The 20,861-nt window shown below is 32.1% G+C and overlaps 1 protein-coding gene across 2 annotated transcripts; it reads left to right on the forward strand.

Annotated features, from left to right (window-relative positions):
• The first annotated feature begins 987 nt into the window (after positions 1-987).
• LOC128220550 (uncharacterized) lies at positions 988-20,612 on the forward strand. 2 transcript variants are annotated; one of them, XM_052928988.1, is made up of 9 exons: positions 988-1,120; positions 2,172-2,275; positions 3,730-3,864; positions 4,144-4,293; positions 6,004-6,201; positions 10,641-10,751; positions 11,606-11,695; positions 17,977-18,067; positions 18,417-20,612. In XM_052928988.1, exons 3-9 carry the CDS (start codon positions 3,831-3,833, stop codon positions 19,063-19,065), a joined length of 1,323 nt encoding a protein of 440 aa, XP_052784948.1. In that variant the 5' UTR covers positions 988-1,120; positions 2,172-2,275; positions 3,730-3,830; the 3' UTR covers positions 19,066-20,612. The 2 variants fall into 2 exon arrangements, with proteins under 2 accessions (XP_052784948.1, XP_052784947.1); XM_052928987.1 differs by lacking the exon at positions 988-1,120 and having other exon boundaries at positions 2,126-2,275.
• Positions 20,613-20,861: the final 249 nt, after the last annotated feature.

Genomic DNA, 20,861 nt, shown 5'->3' on the forward strand with positions numbered 1-20,861 from the left:
CTGAACGAGGTTACATCATAGAAAAGAAATACGCATTCTATTTATGTTTCTATGTTTGGTAAAGAAATATTCTAGCGGTGCTAACAAAGTTTTAAGTACTATTTATAAAACACAATATTTACAATAAGTTTGAGCCCTTGAATTGTACTTCTGAACAGGTTGTTCTAGCTTACGAATTAAAAAATCTCTAAAAACGCATGGGCTAGACCAATAATATTTATTATACTGTCTCATGCTGTGGTCCTTTACAAACTTTGTCTCTGTAGTCAAAAGAGGTCTCACCCCAGGGGTTACAAGTTTTCTATGACCTCATGTAGTGGTCCTTCATCAAAATTGTAAAACATGACTACCTAAACAAACAATGACTTCCTTCTAAATCAATCATTATAATTATCTATAATAAAGTTAATATGATGGAAAGGTTATTGATTATTAAAGGAATTCTAAATATTATTTTTTTTAAACAGAAGTACATTTAAAATTGATTTTTGTCTTAGATAAGGAGAACGAGATCAATTTAAAGTGTCTTTACCTTAGTTATATGTGTATGAACTCCCAGCATCAGTTAAGAAGGCAATTATTTACTCTGTAAGTAAGGTTTACTCAGCCGAACTTTTAGCACACTCATTTTATTTCCATTAAACACGTATAATTGTTTAAGGAGGGGGTATGCACTATGTTTATAAATTTGGATCAGTTTGGTGATCTGGCGAGCGGATGTGCATAAACATGGTTGAATAAACAAAGGTTTTCTTCGTCAGTTTGGTAATATTGTGCAAAAGTATACAAACTGTTTATTCATATATTTTTACTCCCTTGGTTGAAAGCATAAACTTGTCAGGCTTTTTAAAATTGTTTTAAATGAAACAGATCTATTTATATTAGATATAGATCTATATGCTTAACCTTGTGGAATGTTCAGGTAAGGGAGAGTTTGTTTCGCAAGATGAAACGAAATGGGACGAGTCTAGATGCACCATGGCAGAACCAAGGGTAGTCTGCAGGGATAATGGCTCATGCATTGTTAACAATAGTTTGGAATTTCTTACAAATGTAGAAGATCAAGACAATGGATTTTGGATTGGATTTGCCAAAACATGGATTAGTTTTGCTTATGTTGGTAAGTAATTGCATGTATTTATGTATATATATATATATATATATATATACATACATGTATACTAAAAACAAGTCCGAATGAATAAGTTCGGTGTTATGTACAAGACAGATAAGGGTTTGAAACAGTTTAAAGAACAACATAATAGCTTTAATATACTTGGTATTATTTTAATATTTGAGTTAACGCCTATGAGCTGAAACACGAACTTCCTCGTGTTTTAACGAGTTCATATGCACGCAACCTCTCATTTGCCACAACAATTATCAATAACGAAATTAAAAGAAGGTCCAAGTCAAAGTGTCCATCAACTAGCATGACAATGTTGAATAAAATGAATACAATTAATTATTAACTGATACAGTCATACAAACACTAGATAAAGACGTCGTATTCAAACAAGTGAATCAAGTTGAATGAACAGTAATATTTCTTCGAATGTACGATTCAGCAATTAAACACAGCTTTTCGACATGGTTAGCCTTTGTAAACTCGACAGTTCAGTATATAATGAGGACGATCGTTACAAATCACAAACATCAAATCGTATTATAAGTTGTTTGAAAATACTCAACCACCAGATAGATAAAGTTTTATCTTAACCAACGGCAGCTTTAATATATAAGTAAAAGCAATGTAGTTGGACATGAAATGAGCACAGTTTCTGGAACATTAAATCGCACATTTGACTGGTAATGATTTTGTTGCAAACTCTTTTTTTTAGCGTCAAGCCTTTGCACGTTCAAGCAATTTAGCTTGGTGGATAGAATGGACTATAAACAACATTGTTCTAATTTTATGCAAACTAAACAGGGCGTAAATAGTAACAGAACTGCCGGTTTCTATCTTATTCGTTTTTAAAATACTGTTTTGGCATTATGAATATGATATATATATCAATAAATAAATATTACCTGCCAACTTTAGGTTCTTTGTTTCGCTATTGTTGGAGTCAGCAAACTGCTAACTAAAAGATTTACTAAAAAGTATTATTCATTACGATGGATTGATTTGTCAGAAATAACTTCCATTAGCAAATGCCTTTGTTTTGAAGGATGTGAGAAATTAAATGGTGGTGCCGAGTATTCTGTTTCAACTCTGGGCGAATGTAGACGTACAAAAGGATGCAAAACATTCGGTATTCAAAAATCAACAGCGGTGAGTAGTTCTGGGACGAGTAAATATTCAAACCGATGACTGAATAACGAATTCTGCGTTTAAGAAGCTTGATATGTATTGTAATCAATGGACTGACGCAACTATTTCAAAAAAGTAAATTTATGTAATGCTCACTTATCAACTACAACCATTGAAATTTCAGTCCTACAGCGTTTTTGTTTTATGAAATGTTTATTGTCTCGTAGCATTCCGTCTTTTCTGTGCGTTTTATATGGCTTTAACTTGTGCCACTTAGCACGAAATTGGTAAGAGTTTTAGGTATGTCCTTTAAGATAACATTGTGACATCATTTCTAGTCCGAACTATGGGAATAAAACATATAATTAGCCTTGCAAAACGAATGTTTGCACTTAAAACCTTCAATGTGTTTATTTTATATGAAGTTTCTCTAACTATAAATGTCAGAGTTATCGCTTTGAGGAAATTTTGTTCTTAACGTTATAATAAAGAGTAATATTAAACATGTGGCTAAAAATTGCACTTATCTAACTTAATAAGCAATACTTATTTGGTTTGTCGATAAAATATCATTGGAAAGTGAAATTAGTGATATTGTATTGGAAGGACCCTCAAGGAAAAGTCACACAAACGTCTTTAATTACATTTATAGGAACAAGAAATATTCGCAAAATTAGATATTAGAAATGTTTTGTCATCTCTGTAAGCTTCTATTAAGATTATTTGACTTAATTGTAACTTCACAACAGAAGTAATTTCTGTCCGTTCATGGTCAATTATATGTGTCAATTATATATTCATATGTGTGTTCGCAATCGGCATTGTTATATTTAGCTCTTTCAATTTAAAACTTTTTTTGTGTAAATTGTTCTAAGGACATATATTTCTGATGATTTTGATGTTTTTCCGATTTCAATAAAATTTACTGGTTCCTATTGAAAAGATGTTTTCAAGCTTGTGCCTCTGACTACTCAAAGAGGCCTCTTCTTTTAAATCATTTGCATTAATTTAAATAATAAGTATTCTTTGTTTTGGTTTTTGCAATTTTGGTGAAAATTAATATTCTATTAATATGATTAATATAGTACATATATACTCATCTTAAATGGGTAATTAATGATAATTATTACTGTTAATGTCAGTATTTGAAATAGTATTAACATTATGTTGCATTTAGCTTTAAATTCTTACTCTAAAGCAGTTGAACATGTAACATTCAAATTGTATTCCGTTGCTTTAAATCTTAAATTGCACGTATAGTTTGTTTTTCATTAAACTGTGTCAAACAATGAAATTTTAATGTTTTGTTATCAACAAGACCTTATTTATATTTTGAAGAAATACTGGCCTCTTTTTGACATGTATGTCTTGCTGTTTAAACTAACTGATGAGGTAATGAGGTATAACCTATATGGCATTTCCACAATGGCCAATGTAGCTCAAAAATAGGTATTTAAGTATAAATACTATTTTAGGGTTTGCGATGTAAATGTGCCGGTAATAACGCCGCGCGGGAGAAGACGTGTAAAGAAAATGTGAAGAAGCTTTTCAATATCCATGTGGTGACACAACTGACATGGACGTGTTCTCAATGTACACAGTAGAAAATGGTACTAAAACATTTATTTATTATGTTTACCTCCAGGTAAAACAAACAAATGGTTGCTTGCATTAAAAGAATATTCAACGGAAATCAGCACAGGAAAGTCTGTCAGTTTACAGAATAAGCTATTTACATCCTGGTAGAAGGTCCCTTTTCCCTCAAAAGGCGCAAATGAAATAGGGTTTTGATAGTTATCAATAAAATATATCTTGATATTTCATTTAAAATAAGATTATGCACATGGTGTACTGCGAACGTGGCTGATACATCAACCTTTATATTTCAGTTCCTCCTAGCGAACATTCACAAGACATTCACAGAAACTGCCTACTGTTCTTCTATAATTACAGTCCTGGATATAATTATTATTGGAATTCATGCAGTGCCACTTTTAATTCCAACCCAGCGCTATTATGCAGCAACAAATATATTTCAGGTAATTACTTATATTTTGTATACCAAAGCATGACAATTTTTAGCATCCACTCAACAAATGGGTTTATTGGAGTCACTTAAGGTTGGTCGGCAGGTAAGATAGTTTAAACTGGATGATTATTAAACTGGGTATATAATTCGGTGCGATAATGCCCAAGGGAACCTCGCGAAAATGAATAATTAAAAAGGTACGATTCCTTTTTGCATTAACCCCATGGTTTTATGAACTTAAAGTGTACCTATTAGTAAACAACTGTCGTTTAAGAGTTGTGTACACTATAACATTTGTTTTTGTGTAAACGGCATGTGATTTGAGGAGCGAACTAGCTCCTTTATTCGAGTGGTATTGCTTTTAAATGTTAGTATTGTTGCAATAAAGTGTGAAAAGTCCCTTGGTATGAAGTAAGGCACCAACCATATTTCATCCAATATTGAAAGGATTTCGGCTAATAACATAAGATTTTGTGTTTCGAATACTTATATTTATTAGACCATATCTGACGGTGCACTTATCCATCCTTAAAAGATGTATAATAATGCTTTTATTATTGATCATTGCTGGAATTACAGCCTCAAGCATAGTGACAATCCATGCATTATAAATCAACCGTTTGAAAATCTATATCATCAAATGTTTTATACGTTTGCAAAAGTTCACTGTGCAACATTGTGGACATATCAATATAATTGAAGTACTGTAAGTAATGATGTAGTTGAGTTTTGACTGATTGAGCTCATTAGCAGCCAATTAACGAAGACCCAATGAGGCACAAGGCTTACGCCTCATGTACATAAAACGAGAACGACAACGTGCACGACAACACATTGAAATAGCTCTGAAGCGATCCCCGTGAAACTTTCTCCGTCGGTGTTAGTTGATATTCTGTCATTGATTCGAGGGCAATGTCCGTTTTCTGTTAGTGGCGAAGTAGAAGTAGCAGTATTAGTAGTAGAAGTAGTAGTAGTAATAGTAGTAGAAGAAGTAGGAGTAGTAGTAGTAGCAGTAGAAGTAGAATCAGCAGTAGTAGTAGCAATAGTAGTAGTAGTAGTAGAAGCAGTAGTAGTAGTAGTAGTAGTAGTAGTAGTAGTAGTAGTAGTAGTAGTAATAGTAGTAGTAGTAGTAGTAGTAGTAGTAGTAGTAGTAGTAGTAGTAGTAGTAGTAGTAGTAGTAGTAGTAGTAGTAGTAGTAGTAGTAGTAGTAGTAGTAGTAGAAGTAGTAGAAGTAATAGTAGTAGAAGAAGTAGGAGTAGTAGTAGTAGTAGTAGTAGCAGTAGAAGTAGAATCAGCAGTAGTGGTAGTAGTAATAATGGTAGTTATAGTGGAAGTAGTAGTAGTAGTAGTAGTAGTAGTAGTAGTAGTAGTAGTAGTAGTAGTAGTAGTAGAAGTAGTAGTAGTAGTAGTAGTAGTAGTAGTAGTAGTAGTAGTAGTATTAGTAGTAGTAGTAGTAGTAGTAGTAGTAGTAATAGTAGTAGTAGTAGTAGTAGAAGTAGTAGCAGTAGCAGTAGTTGTTCATGTTGTTGATGTTGTTGTTGTTGTTGTTGTAGTTGTTGTTATTGCTGTTGTTGTTTTTGTTGTTGTTGTTATTGTTGTGGTAATGGTAATAGAAGTTGTATATACGCCGTATATCACGCTGTAGACCAGTGGGTAAAACCGAATCGAACATCTCAATGTTTACTTAAGTGTGATTTGTTCGTAAATTATTCTCTTATAGAAGATAATCCGGTGGCGAAAATACACAATCGATCTGATGTTATTTGGGCCCAGGCTGTTGAAAACTGCATCGTTGCAAGAAAATTCCCTGCATCGATACAAAGTATCGAAAATGGGAATTTTACAAACCAGCACGAGCAGGACCACTGGACAGGAATAATTAGAAAAGAATCTATTATATCTTTGAACGATATGCTTGGTATGTACATTAGTCTTAATGGGTTAACCGTCTTATATTTTCACAATATTAAAACGAGTTCACGTGTTTGTAGATGCAACTATTTACTTAAGTGTTTGTCATAGGCTTACCAGTTAAACGAATGTCATGGTTCATATTTTGTGTATTTTTATGTCAAGTAGATCAACCTATGGTATACATATTGTACACCAATGTTCTCTGTAGGTGTTAACAAATGTTACCAACAACTGCTTTTTAATAAAGGATCTTTTGAATGGAAACCATTTGACATAACTATCGCTTTAAACACATACAAAAATGTGTGTTTCATTTTAAACATGAATACAGTACGCTTTAAACCTGTAGTTTACTTTCAACCATGGGTATATGTTTAAGGAACAGAATCGTGGCTTTTGAGGTAAATATTTTATATCAAAATATTTGAATACGTTAACCAGATCGTATTCACAATTTCAAATCGCTAACAAACGAGCAACACAGTTAATATATACATAATACAAACATAATAACGGAAAAAGTAACGAACTTGATGCTTAAACATGTTTTTCGCGAAAAAGGGGTTCCTTTGATGGAATAACAATGGTTCAACCTTCAAACACGTTCTTTTCTAACACGAAGGAAATCTTTAGTAACCAAACTTGTCGTACCTTACATGATTTGTTTAATCCTGAATTGTGTACAAACCTCTAGTGGCACATTATGTACGATTTTTTGTTGAAACAATTATCATTCATCAACTAATAAACTAGCTATTTTATAAATACATGTATTGTCGTTTCTTCTCTTCTTCGTTTCATTAGATACTACCCTACAAGTACATGTTATATTCTAATAACAAAACCCACTTCAATGTCCGTGTCCGCCGTGGTCAGGCTCTCACAAATACGTTATAACAGGACTGTACTTACAAATAAATTAAAATCATGTTTAAAAAAAAATATGATATGACTTTCAACATCAGCAAGCCACAGTATATTACTATACATGAGATAAACGTAATTATCGTGCCTTAAATATTTTCTATAGTGACAAAGTATTATTGAGATTCTGTACCGTATCACAAATACAGGTATAAAAACCACAAACAGACCATTTACACATCAAAGTAACTATACCGATTTATGATGTCATATAGATCTAAGGATTCTGTAACTGCCTTTTTGGGAAAACGATTTTAAACCTTGTGAACTGTACATCAAATAGTGTAAAAACTGATTATTTGTAAATATCCGTCAAATATTCAACAAGATACTATTTTTTCTATTTTTGTTTAACTGTAATAGATTTAAAATTATAACCGAACAATTATAATCCAGACCCAAACAGTTTTCATAACAGAATCAAGCTAAGGACCCTATTTTTTTTTTTAAATAATTCGTGTTGTCTTCTCATTTTAAAGTGTTCTTGACTTTTGTTATTGTTTCTTTAATAAAAATGTTTTCGCACCTTGATAATAGGGGGTCTAGCTGTTGTTGAAAGTGATATCATGTTTCAAAGCGCCATATTTAAGTTGTTGAATACGTTTGAAAGTCGAGTTTATTTAAGGAATGAATTGCGAGGTTGATGCCATTATCGGGGTATGAACGCACTTGGGCTGGTCAAAGTGTGTGGAGTCCGAAGGTAACCAGAAACATGTTTTCAAATGACGTCACAATAACGCGGGAAAAGAACAACCACTTGAAATCACTTTTAAAAGTAAAAATAAAACACCAACAATACATTCAAAATATAATAAATTAACACTTTCTAAAATGTTGATTTATGTTTTACGGGACCTGCTGACACAATACAAACAATAACAAGATCAATAGTTTTCATATCTATTGTTATGCGATGAATTGCGACCCGAACAATTCCGAAGATGTTGCGTTCATCGATTGATAAACGCAATTGCCGAAAGTCAGTTCATTTAAGGAATAAAAGTTGAGGTGTAAATATTAGACAGTAAGAATAAATTTTGATCAACTCATCGCATTTCTTTTTCGTTTTGTTTCCATTACGACCCAAAATTAAGGTTAAATTTCAAAAAATTAAATCAATAAATGAAGACAAAGATTTTTTTATACAGAATAAATTAAAGTCACAATAAGATGTTCAAGAAAGTTAATGTCTTTTTTCGGTAATTCGTTCAATTGTTATTCAAACACTTGATAACTATGCCTTGGATAAATATTGCCTGTTAAGAAGTACTTTATTTATCGTTACACAACCACTGCAAAATATGTTGATATCGAGCAAATTTTATTTTATGCAGAGTAATAATAGAAAAATGATGCCTATGAGCAGGTTTCACTATGTTTCTTAACGTATTCGATGCTTGCTAGAGTTTCATTTAATTAAACCATCATAACAATATAATACATGGTTGAAATGCAAGAGTATTTATCATAGCTAAATGTTATATCTTAACACATTCTTATTCAACATGTTGATGTTTTGGTAGAAGTAATACCGTTAATATTCGTTCTTCATTTATTTCCTAATCAATAACAACATTGCTGCATCCGTCCGTTCGTTCAAAACGATAGTGAGGTGTTGACTAACATATTTCCCCTTCGACGTGGTGTTCGATGTTACTGTTTTGGCCTATTGAGTTTGTAGTTAATCGTGAGCATACCCAGGAAGTTGAAGAAAGCACTCTAGTTTTTTTCCTTTCATTTTATAAGTAGATTGCGTGTTAGGATTTCGGAAAAAGAATGGCAAGAAAATACATCTGAGCATTTAGCATTAAAACTGCTTTAGATTGCACACAAGTGAGAACGCCGATGGCATACGCGAAATCAGGCTACTGTTTACATTGTTTATTTGTGTTATTTACTTGAATTATCTAGATAACTACTTAAATAGTAATTATCAATATATGTGGACAGTTATACATCCCATTTATTTTATCCCCAACGTTATTTTACCACATCAGCTGTTATACTGTGGAAATCTGTTATTTCCAAATTCTATAATCCACCAACTTCTGTAATCTCCAAATGGTGGATTTCAATAATAGAAATTGACTGTGGAATTTGCCAGTAGAATAATCTCAAAATGGACAGCCATTTGGACAAAATAAAAAAAAGTTTTTTTTACTTTAATGATGTCTATTAAACTACTACTAAAAATATAAAAAGAAATATCATTTTCTGCTTCAAATTGAAATATTTGATTATGGCCAACGGAAGAAATCAATTTTGGAAAGTAAAGTTTCATACTTCTTTAAAAAATGGAAGTTTACTTAAAAAAATTCAAATTTGACAGGCAAACTTTCTATGCGCCGCTTTTCAAGTTGATATCTTAAATACTAAAAAAAACATTGCAAATAAACCGGATTGGCAAACTTATACCGGATACTGTTGTTTGCTAACAACGGTTTTAAGAACAACTCGGAAAGGAAACAATGACTGAAAGTTAAATTGAACATTTCCTGGAGTTGTAGACCTGAAATTTGTCTGGAGCAAAGACTCGGTACTTCTCGAAAACTAAATTCGATATGGCGACTGTTTTACCAAATCGATGATAAAAGACACAACGCGCTATATCATATTTAACACGTTGATTTGTAATATTAATATGGGATGAATTAATACATTTTAATTATCTAATTTCCGTAACTTAGTAAATTTTACTATGCAATGTTTTCTAGTTACTTTTGATAATACTTTAAGGACCTTTAAAATTGTTTACGTGATAGAAAATATTGTATGTGCACTTCATGTGTCCAAACAACTAAGACAAAAATCGAATGTATATTTCGGCATCCATGCACCATGACAACAATGCGAATATCATGTCAACAGCATCGCTTCGGCAATTTTATATAGACAACAAAGGACGGAAACATACAGTCTAGGCGGGGGATAAAACGAAACAATGTTTTTAAATATATTCCTTTAAAATGATTCACGATTATGGATTTAATACTTCACGATTTTGCTCTGCACGGTTTCCTTCTTTACATTTGTTCTTAGTCATAAAGTTAATGTATATTACAACGGCAGAATTGTTATCAAATATATCCTTTGAATATAAAGATGCGTGAAGGGGGAGACATTTATGCGGGTATATATTGATCTTTTAAAGAATGTAGAAACGTATGATTTGTTTTGTTGATATTTCAAACATATCAACAAACTTAAAACAGTTATAATTGTTTGAATCAAGAATGTGTGTAAAATTGAGAAAGTCTGTGATATAAGCACCATAGATTGTATAACATGTAGATATTCGCGTTAATGGGGAGGCATCATGTTTAGTATAAAAATCAATTCTTTGAAAGAATACAGAATTGTTTGATTTGTTATGATGATATTTTAAACAATGTATCTATGTGTTTACATATTTTTAAAATTATAATTGTTTTAAATGAAAGAGTATATGTGCAAACTTGAGAAAGTATATGATAGTTTTATCAAACGTCGTTTGAAATACACTGATCCATTACCTTACAGACAAAAGCACCAATCCACCTTTGAAGTATGCATATGTGGAGCTTATAAACCGGACTTCGTACGTCAGATTTGCTCACGAAGGTGAATCGAGAAAAAGCTTGTGCATAGGAGGTAAATACAATTTGAGCATGAATATCATTTGTACGTACTTAATGTTTTGTTAAGTGTAAGCTTTCATTACAATTGTTTAACAACTCTGCATGCCTAAACTATGTTAAAAAGGTTAAACTGGAATTATTTCCTGTTTTTCTCTATTGCAAACAAACAGTTTTTTAGATAGTCAAATCCAGACGATCTACACTGCATTTATGCTTGATTCTGTGCGCTATGGTAAACTAGATGATACTCTACGTAGAAGACATTTTGAATTGCTTAAACATGCCGATGTTTTTGGTAATATTGTGGTCAATAATTTTGTATACATTTTGATGATGGAGTTTCTGGCCCCCTTACCTTTTTTCCAAAAAATAATTGATTTATTATTTAGTTTTCATATGGTTTCATGTCATGGTTTGGATCGTGTGTGTGTAGAATAATGCTCAATTATTGATGGGACAGACTCTTAACATATTATGTTTATACTAAAATCATTCTTTTACTTTCGACGAAGTTTCACTTTCGGTTGACAATACAAGTAAAACCATGACTTTAATGTCATTTCAATAAATCATATTTAATTAACTTATCACGTTTTCGACGATATCATTCAGCGTTGTAGTTTGTCTAAGATATATCACTAGTAACCTATATACGTTTGTGACAGTAACATACCAGAAATATTATGATATACATTTTAAAATATCTTATCTGTGATAACAAAACTGATAAGAAATAACTATACAGTAGAAACTACAAGAACTAGCCTAACATTTTTAACAAAGATCCTGTTCAAAGGCATACGGATCAACGTCAAGTTTTAACACAGTATTTGCTTTAACGTTAATGTTTTGTTTAATATTTTTCAGATGGCCCATCGACAGGACCCACGATATCGACACGAGAGACACACTCATCTTATTCGGAATCAACCACGGCACCAGCCAAGAGTAAAAAAGGTTATTACTGTTTTTAAAGATTTTATGCCGTATAAAGTTTGAACACATTAAGTATCCAATAGCAAAAGGTTTGCTACAAAATCAACAGTAAATGTCACGTTTAGCTCGTAAAATAAGATGGAATATGAACTCCTTTATTGAAAAATATGTTAATTATAAAATTATACTTTCCGGTGGGTTGTAGAAATACCAGTAAAATGAAATTGACATTTCACCGTTTCAAACAGTGAATTTATCAATTTGATATTGTTTACTTTTTTATTTTTAGCTCTTTCACGTACAAATCAATTTTAGCGCACATTGTTCTGGGACAGAATATTTATGACGTCATTTCCGAAATGAGGTTAAATTCGCATACAATATGGCGCGATTTCTAAAAAAACGACAATTAAATGTAATTTTATATCATTTTTTAGCAAATAAGAAAAAAGAATAAAATGTTTATATCAGAGTAAGACCGCAAAATATTTCAGGTTGTGATCACCAAAAATAAATATTTCGTGAAATATAACTTTTGAACCTTTGGTGCTTATTCGATGAAATAAATTGCGACTTAACACTGAAACAAACAATTACCCTCCATATCATGAAAATAAAATAAGGTGTGATCGTATGATTTGCTGGAATGTTGCTTATCAAGGAAAAAAACAACAAGTAGTGATACATTTTCTGACCATGTTGTATTCCATATTTGTTATTTTAAAAAACGTGATTGTTATATTAAACCGTAAACAAGGTTTAGCAAATGATAAAATCTTACCTTTGATTTTAAAACTATTTTGTAGTAAGTATGCAATGTAAACTACAAGAAATTAGCCCAGTAGGCTTATATTTATCCAAGATCCAGTTTAGAGGCACTAGGATACAGGTCAAGTTTTTACACTGAATACGGCACATCGGAAAGACCCTAAGTATCGACATGAGAAACACAACTAACCTATTCTGAATCAACCACAACACCCGTCAAATATACAAAAGGTTTACCTAGAAATATAACTTTATATACTCTATTTGTTTCCCCACATAGAACCTATCACGTCTCGTCATATATATATATAGGACACATTTCTTTCAACGAGTTGAGGAAATGTGGTATTAAGCGAACCATGTTTTATATGACTACGAGTATCAGATTCTTTTTTAATTTAGTACTCGGAAGATTTTAAAACAATCTTTTATCTTAAATTCCGCTTAAAAATACAATAGATACTGAGATTAAATCTTTTCATTAAAATTGTCTTGTCTCACACGGTTAGATAACGTCTTAATTTTATACTTTGTGCATGGCGTCATCAATAAATAAATACATTAAGACGTTGAAAGGAAATGAAAATGAGATGTTTCTTTCTAGTATTTATATAGGTATTGAACTACCTTTTTTCCATTACATGAGATAGAAAGAAAAGGAATTACTGTAGCTCCACCAATTTAGCAATTGTTTTTTCCATATGCCTAGTGATATTTTTACCAATATAATTAGAGAATGTTTACAACAACCAATCGTTATGGTTGTATTAAAACCTAAACAAGGTAAACTATGTGATACAATGATACATGTAATTTACAATTAAATGGATCTCCGGTAAATTTGTTAATAGCATTGTGTGTGTACCCTTTCGTCTTTTTGATTTCAAAGTTTTAAATATAAATGGTTAAGAATCTTAAGGCATTTCAATGTTAGTTAACAGTTTCATTAAGCCAATGAAAGTGTTAAATGCGGCAATGTCTTGATTTTAACGAGTGTTTGTTTACTAAAAGTGAAAATAATATTGTGTTGAAACTTACAACTTGAAAACCTTTGGTTCAAGTAGCAACACCAGAATTTCAAATGTGTAATGATATGTAAATTTTTGACTGAGCCGATATTCATTCTTTTATAAAGATCCAATAGACACAAAAATTTAACATTGAAAGCCATTCTTCAACGTTGAAATGTTGTTGAATAAGGATTGGTCTCGAATGTGTAGACGCTTACAACATTAAATCCACTGTCAACTGTGTTACCAAAAGTTACTTAAATTTAGTCTAAGGCATACATCAAGTATAACTACTTGCAAAAAAGACTTATAATCCCTCCTGAATGAAGTAAAGCTCAAGCTTATGAACATATACCAATACAAATGCCAAGTCTCCATATCGTACTGTTATGATTATATCTTTATTATATATTATTATAATAGAATGTTAAAAAAGCAAAATATTGCATGTTTAAATGTGTAATGAAAATGTCAAAATATTAAGCATACAGTCGAACCCCGTTGGTTTGAGCTCCCAGAGACAGGCGATAGTACCTCGACCATTGAGAAATTCGAGCGAAGCAGCAATGCTAAGCTTCAGTATAAAGAAATAAGTCCTTTCATCCAGTTCAAACCAATGAGGAAATTTAGCCAAGCAAGTACTAGCCAATGGGCTTCGACTGTATTTGTTAAGGAAATTTTGTAAAATATTCTTATAGCATCTTTAGAAAAGAACATAATACAAAGTTTATAATGTCGCGACTAATACATGTTTTAATATTGTAGTTTCATCATTCGATGCTGCAACAAACAATTGTCAAGTGTATTATCAAAAGTTACTTGAACTTTAGTCTTAATCTTACATTAAGTATAACTACTTGAAAATAAGACATATAATCTCTCCTGAATGGAGTAAAGCTCTAGCATATAAACATCTTATACTTAACTAATTTCCAATCTCCAAGTCTCCATAGTATAGTGTTATGTTTGTACTGCAATATTGCAAACTTAAATGGAAAATGAAAAAGTCAAAATGTTTAACATTCAGTCGAACCCCATTGGCCCGAGCTCCAAGGGACTGGCGTAAGTACCTCAAGCATTGTGGAATTCGAGCCAAGCGGGGATGCTTAGCTTTAGTAAAAAGAAATCGGTCCTTAACATTTACTTGAGTCAATGATGAAATCAAGCCTAGGAAATTCGAACCAATGGGTTTCGACTGTATTTGTTACGGAACTTTTGTCAAAAAAGTGTTAAAGCATCTTAGGAAAGAACATAATACAAAATATACAATTTCGCCATTAGTACATATTTTAATGTTGTAGTTTCAACTTTCGATGCTGCGAGTTTAATTCTTATTATGAAATGTTGTATGTCGCTTCATCTCAACTTTCATATAACAAAAACAAAATGGCCCTATGTCGCTCACCTTATTAAAATGACCAAAATAAGTGGTTATTAAGGTTGTTTTAGCTTGCAAAAAAAGTGAGTGGTGGTCGATAAGTTTGTGAATGATATTGAATACAAAGTAAGTAAGTTGATAGTCGGTATATATCGTCTTGCTCGGGAAGGTTTAAGTTACAAGTAGTTGTTGATAAGGAAGTCATAAACAACTAAGGAAGTCACTGGTTGCTTAGAAAGTTATTGGTTGCTATAGATGTAGTTAGCACTACATAAGGCTTCGTACCAATTATCAAAGGTTTTGGCAGTTTTAGATGAGATATAACTGTATAAGTATATACAATACTTGGGATCCCTAGGTCGGTATTTATAAAATTTCTTCAATCATTTCCCTACATAAGTCATTTCAAAGTTCAGTATATTACTGGTCATGATATATTTTATCAATACCAATCCAGGGTCCCGGTCAGTTTTGAATCCAGGAGCATTTTTTAACAATTTTGGAAAGAGCCACTGCAACAGAATGGTCTGGGAAATGTAGTTTTAATAAGATTTTAATTTAAAAAATAAGTCTCTATAATTATATAGAGAACCTGGTAGCACAAGGGCAGTGCCAGTTTAGACCCCAAGAACATAATTTGAACAAACTTGGTAAAGAACCATCCTAGGACCCCCAAGGCAAGGCACACTTTGACCATAGGAACATTATTTGAACTATTTTGGTTAATAGCCACTTCATGGGGATAGATACAAATAATTAAAAGTCTTTGCCTTGTGATTTAGAGAAAGTTATTGCTAATTAAGTAAAAAGGAACCCAGGGACTGCTTTGACGGGGCCTCTTTTGACCACAGGCCAATTTATGTACAATCTTGGTGAAAGACCTCTACATGAGGCTGCATTGGTTGGTGGTCATCGAGCGGGACAAGTGAGTTGTCTACAATGTTCTCCACAACACAAAACAAGACAACTCTCACGCATACTATCATGCAAGTGAGAGTGATGAAGTATTCATTTTACATCAAAAGTCCATTTAAATACCATTAATGTCCTATTTAATGTGCATGTCCTTTAAACACGCTGTTTTTATACATGGTCTACTTTTCATTCTGTGCCATAAACAATGATAAAATTAACTCTAAACACCAAAAAAATGGAAAATAATCCAGTGAAAATCTTTCCTTCGGCCTCTCTTTTAGATTAAAAATTACGCACACTAACACGCGTGGAAATAGTGTAGAGATTTTAAATTCGAGTTACAATACACAGTACAATGAAAACTACAGGTATAATCAGACTATTAGAACCTCTGTTTTTCCTATTTCCTTAATTGACAAAGTTCAGGAAATCGAAGTAGCGTTACACCCCTGTATTGTCACTATTTGCTTTTTATAAACGTTAAATATCTCGAACTCTTGCTTTTACACACTTTTTTTCAATACATACTTCATTTCATGGACATTAACCATAGACAATTATCTAGTGACTAACAAGAGTTGCTTTGGTGTAATTGTGTACGATGATTACTCATAGTAGTTAAAAATGATATTTTTAAGACGCGATCTGTTTTACATGTTTTATTCTTTTCCATTCAAATGTCAGTTAAAGCATATCGTAAACGAGTAACCCAAACATTTAGTGATACTTTTTGTACGAATTTAGAATAAGTTGGCTTATTAGTGCATTTATTGATACATTGTGGGCTTATTAAATTTTGTTTTCTTTGCTAGTTCTCGTCAAGTTATTAAAGTACAAAATGTAAAATCAGAAACTACTCTTTCGAGCAGTTTTAACTATTACCAGTTTCTTAAATGTGTCTTAAATGTGCTTACTGACATAATTAATTACTTAATTTCCATTCATACAGTCCATGTCGGGATATTTATTTCGTATTTAATGTTTGGGATTTCCGCATAGTTTTCTCAGCGACCTACGTACGCCTAGACCACATCAGGTCCTACAACGTCAACCAATAATGTCATAACAACAGATACACATTTGACAATGATGAAGAGGGCGTGTTTATAGAGATAACTATTTTCATGAAGCGACCCTAACATTTTCATTTTAGGGGGAAACATGATTATCTTAAAGTCATATAAAGAGCAAATATCATTTTTAAGCAAAACATTTAAAAAATATAATAAAATAATCGAAGACATAAGTATGTTCCAATAAATCTTTACAATCAATACCTGAAGTGAATAACTATATGTTATGGCACTCAATTCAACGGCCGAGAATCTAAATTAACTATAAATCCTGATGCATTTAAAGTATAATAGACACCCTAAGAATTTACAAATGAGAACTCAAATTGTTATACAAAAAAGTAAAATAGTCATACTGTAAAAAATCTGACATAACACATTCTGACGAAACATATATTTTTATTTTTACATAAGTTTCGAAATTTAAAGGTATTAAGCACTTTAGAGGGTTTCATTCGACCACTTTACTTAACACAGACGTTCCGGAAGCAATTGTTAAGTGTGAATTTAATATATCTTCAACCATGAAGTGTCTCGATAATACGTAGCAAAGTGGTTAGCAAGGAGAGACAATACATATATATCTGCTTTGCATAGGTTCGTACAAAGGTCTCCGAGGAACATTGACTACACAATTGAATACCGATATACCCCTCTGTAACAGACCTCTGATCTGTGTGACATTTTAAAATGTTTAGATTTAAATTATATGTGTATCCTAAACGCTTAAGCGCGTCAGAAAAGCAATTGAATTTGGTGATTTCTAGTATTTGGAATAATTCAAAATTTGAATTTACGAATGAGTGTAATAATGATGTTCTACATTTTTTAAAGAGTAACACCCGATATATGGAATAACAGAGATGTAGATTCATTAACAGTCCACATTTTCTGAATCTAACAATATATATGAGCGACCTGTCTTTTTTGGTATGCCTGTAGTGTTTATTGAGCACAAATCAAGCCTTTCGTATAACTGTTTGAGTACAACTCGTATTTGTTTCCTACACCTAACAATTTAGAAACAAAAAGAGCAATGAACAAAAGTTGTATGTTAAATGTATATTTATTGCGGACGACTCAACTAAGACACTTGATGTCACGAATGGGTATGACCACATAATCATCCGAATGTTGTTGTTTTTATATATTTCACAGGATCAACGGCAGGTCTTGCTGTTGGTTTGTCCGTATCTATGGCATTGCTGATTATTGTGACGATCATTGTGCTTATGTTCTTGAAAAGAAAGTAAGTTTTTTAAGTATACTTGTTCAAGTGACACAATGAACTTGTCTGTTAAATTTGATTTCATTATTTACCGTGTATTTGTTTACTGACCCTTATAAAGAACAAGTATATCGCCCATTTGATATTCAAAGAAAATGCTAAGTTGTATCTTCAGTACCTTTGATGTCCTCGTTCACGTGCAGATCCGCGGTGTCCTTGTTAACTTCGGTCATAACTCAAAAAGGACTAGAAGTCTTCAGAGGTCATGCAGTAGTCTATAAGATAGCTAAAATAAATTGATGTATCCGACTAATACTATATACCACTTTAAATGATAAACAAATGCTACGTTTGTTTGACTTTAATAAAGGGGACTTCCAAAAAGGTGTTACACACGCAATGGTGAAAAGGGCAACCATAACGAAGACACAAAAACAGAAATATCATTTGTGCCAGCACCGATACTTGAATCTTCGACATACACAATGAATTACCTAACAGCCTCAAATCATTCTTATTTTGTGCTTGAAAAAACTTATAAGAGAGAGACCAGGGAGGAGACCGAAGACTATGGAGAGCCAGATACGACCGATGTTGACCATTATGATTCAATTGGAATGTCGCAGAATGATACTTTTAATAATTACGACATGTCTGCATTGGCTGAGCCTTATAACATTTATAACAAAGTCGATTTATATCAATCTGATGAGTACGATCATATTCATCAAAACGGAAAACCGCCAAAGTCGGACAGACAAACTGAAAATGAATACGATATATCCAATAACCTGATCGACGGCAAACTCAGTTATAAATTCGGAAATGACAGTGAAACATACAACCATTTGAACATACATGACATGAAGAGCTCCGGTACAGATAACGTCTATGGAAAGACAGAAACAGATGGCGATAGTGGATATGATACCTCCCATGCTCTAAACCTTCGCAGGAATAAAGATGCAAATGATCAGCAAGCTGATTATGCCGTGATAAAAAAAGATCTGGTAGAATAAAAGTGCCAACAACAGGACATATACGAACGTGATCTGATCATTTAATTTAATCATATTCCATGACATACGAAAGAAATCTACGTTGCATGCAGCGATTGTCAACTTAACCATGACACATCTTCCGATCAATCCTATTCTTGTTTATTTGCCAAATATGTAACTAATGTTTGCAAACTATGCTCATCGGTGAAGCAACACATGATCGTAATTCCATTTTAAGACCGTCAATTTATATCGCTCCAACGACAGCTTCGGGCATTCAGTTTTAACTATTCAAAGAGTTTCGTTATTTATCTTGTGGATTTTGCGATCATTTTTAACGATTTAATTATTCGCCTTAAGTGAAACCCTACGCAACATTTTCATGTATGGACACCTTATGTGATAATGAGCCCGCCTCTTTAATTGTAAGTTCCGCGTTATACGTAATACGCCAAATCTCTGATGGCAGCAGTAGGTGTTTTTTTTGAAGTGTGAAGTTGATTTACAGGCCGTGTTTGTTGCACTTAATTCAAAGTTTACTTACAAGTTTATTTGTAAAGATTAGTATATCGTTACATAATTAATTTAAGTGCTTAACCATTCTATTCAATTTTTCATTTGTGTTTTTTATCATATTGTGTACGTTTGGTGTGTTAAAATAGTTGTTCCTTAAAGCATTTAAAGTGGAGTATTTCCAGTCGACCTTAAAACAACTATCGGCCAATCGCAATCTATTGAGAACCTATCTTCATAAATTTTACATCTTACATTATCTCCAATCTGGTTTTCGTCAGAATCACAAATGTCAAACAACTCTTATACGATTAGTTGATTCTTGGTTGAAAGATATTGATTCTCGTTAAATTGTTGGAACTGTTTTTCTAGATTTTCGTAAAGCTTTCGATTTGTTGGATCACGGTATTCTTCTACATAACTTGAAACTATATCATTTCTCTGTTTCCAGCCTTAAGCTTATAACCTCATACTTACTTATGCGTCGCCAATGCGTAAAAGTAGGAGATTTGTTAAAAGTGGTGACCCACAAGGCCCCATTCTAGGACCTCTTCTCTGTTCGATTTACATCAATGATATATAGTTTCACTCAATAATTCCTGTATTGACCTATTCACGTATGATTCCACTATGCACACATCTGGTTTTAGAGTGAAAGATATTCAAAAAACATTGCAGAATGATTTGGATTCAGTAGTTTCTTCTACTTTCTACTTTAATAATAACATGTAAATTCATTCAGGAAAATCAAGACTAACTATGATAAGAAGTTATTTACTTATTTTGCTAAATCCGTATGAAATTCTATACCGATTTTTAAAACACAATTAAAAGAAAACACATTATGACAAATCAAAGATTTTAGTGAATGACTGTCTGTTAAAATTGTTTATTTAAATGCGATTTTTTTTAAATTTGAACATTGTATATGTTGTGTTTGTTATTGTTTGAATGAGAAATGTATACTTATACGTTTGTAGAATGAATTGAAGACCACATTGTAAAAAAAATACTAAGTAACTAAATGTGTTATCTTCATGAAATAAACGTTTTATTAATATTATGTTATTATTATTATTATTTTCATCATTACGTCATATTTTAGCAAATAAAGTAACATAATTGAACTTTATTGGCTTCAACCATGTTGCTGTCAAAGTAAAACCCAAACCATGAATCCATTCGCCAGCATCTTTGTTCCAGGTTATAAAGTGAATGTTTGTTGTGTAATTTCTGATAAATATATACATTATATCACTCTCTATGGTCATTGTCATAACTTATTGATTTTAAAGCCCTAT

The sequence above is a fragment of the Mya arenaria genome, chromosome 15 (assembly GCF_026914265.1).
Source record: "Mya arenaria isolate MELC-2E11 chromosome 15, ASM2691426v1".
NCBI classification, from domain to species: Eukaryota; Metazoa; Mollusca; class Bivalvia; order Myida; family Myidae; genus Mya; species Mya arenaria.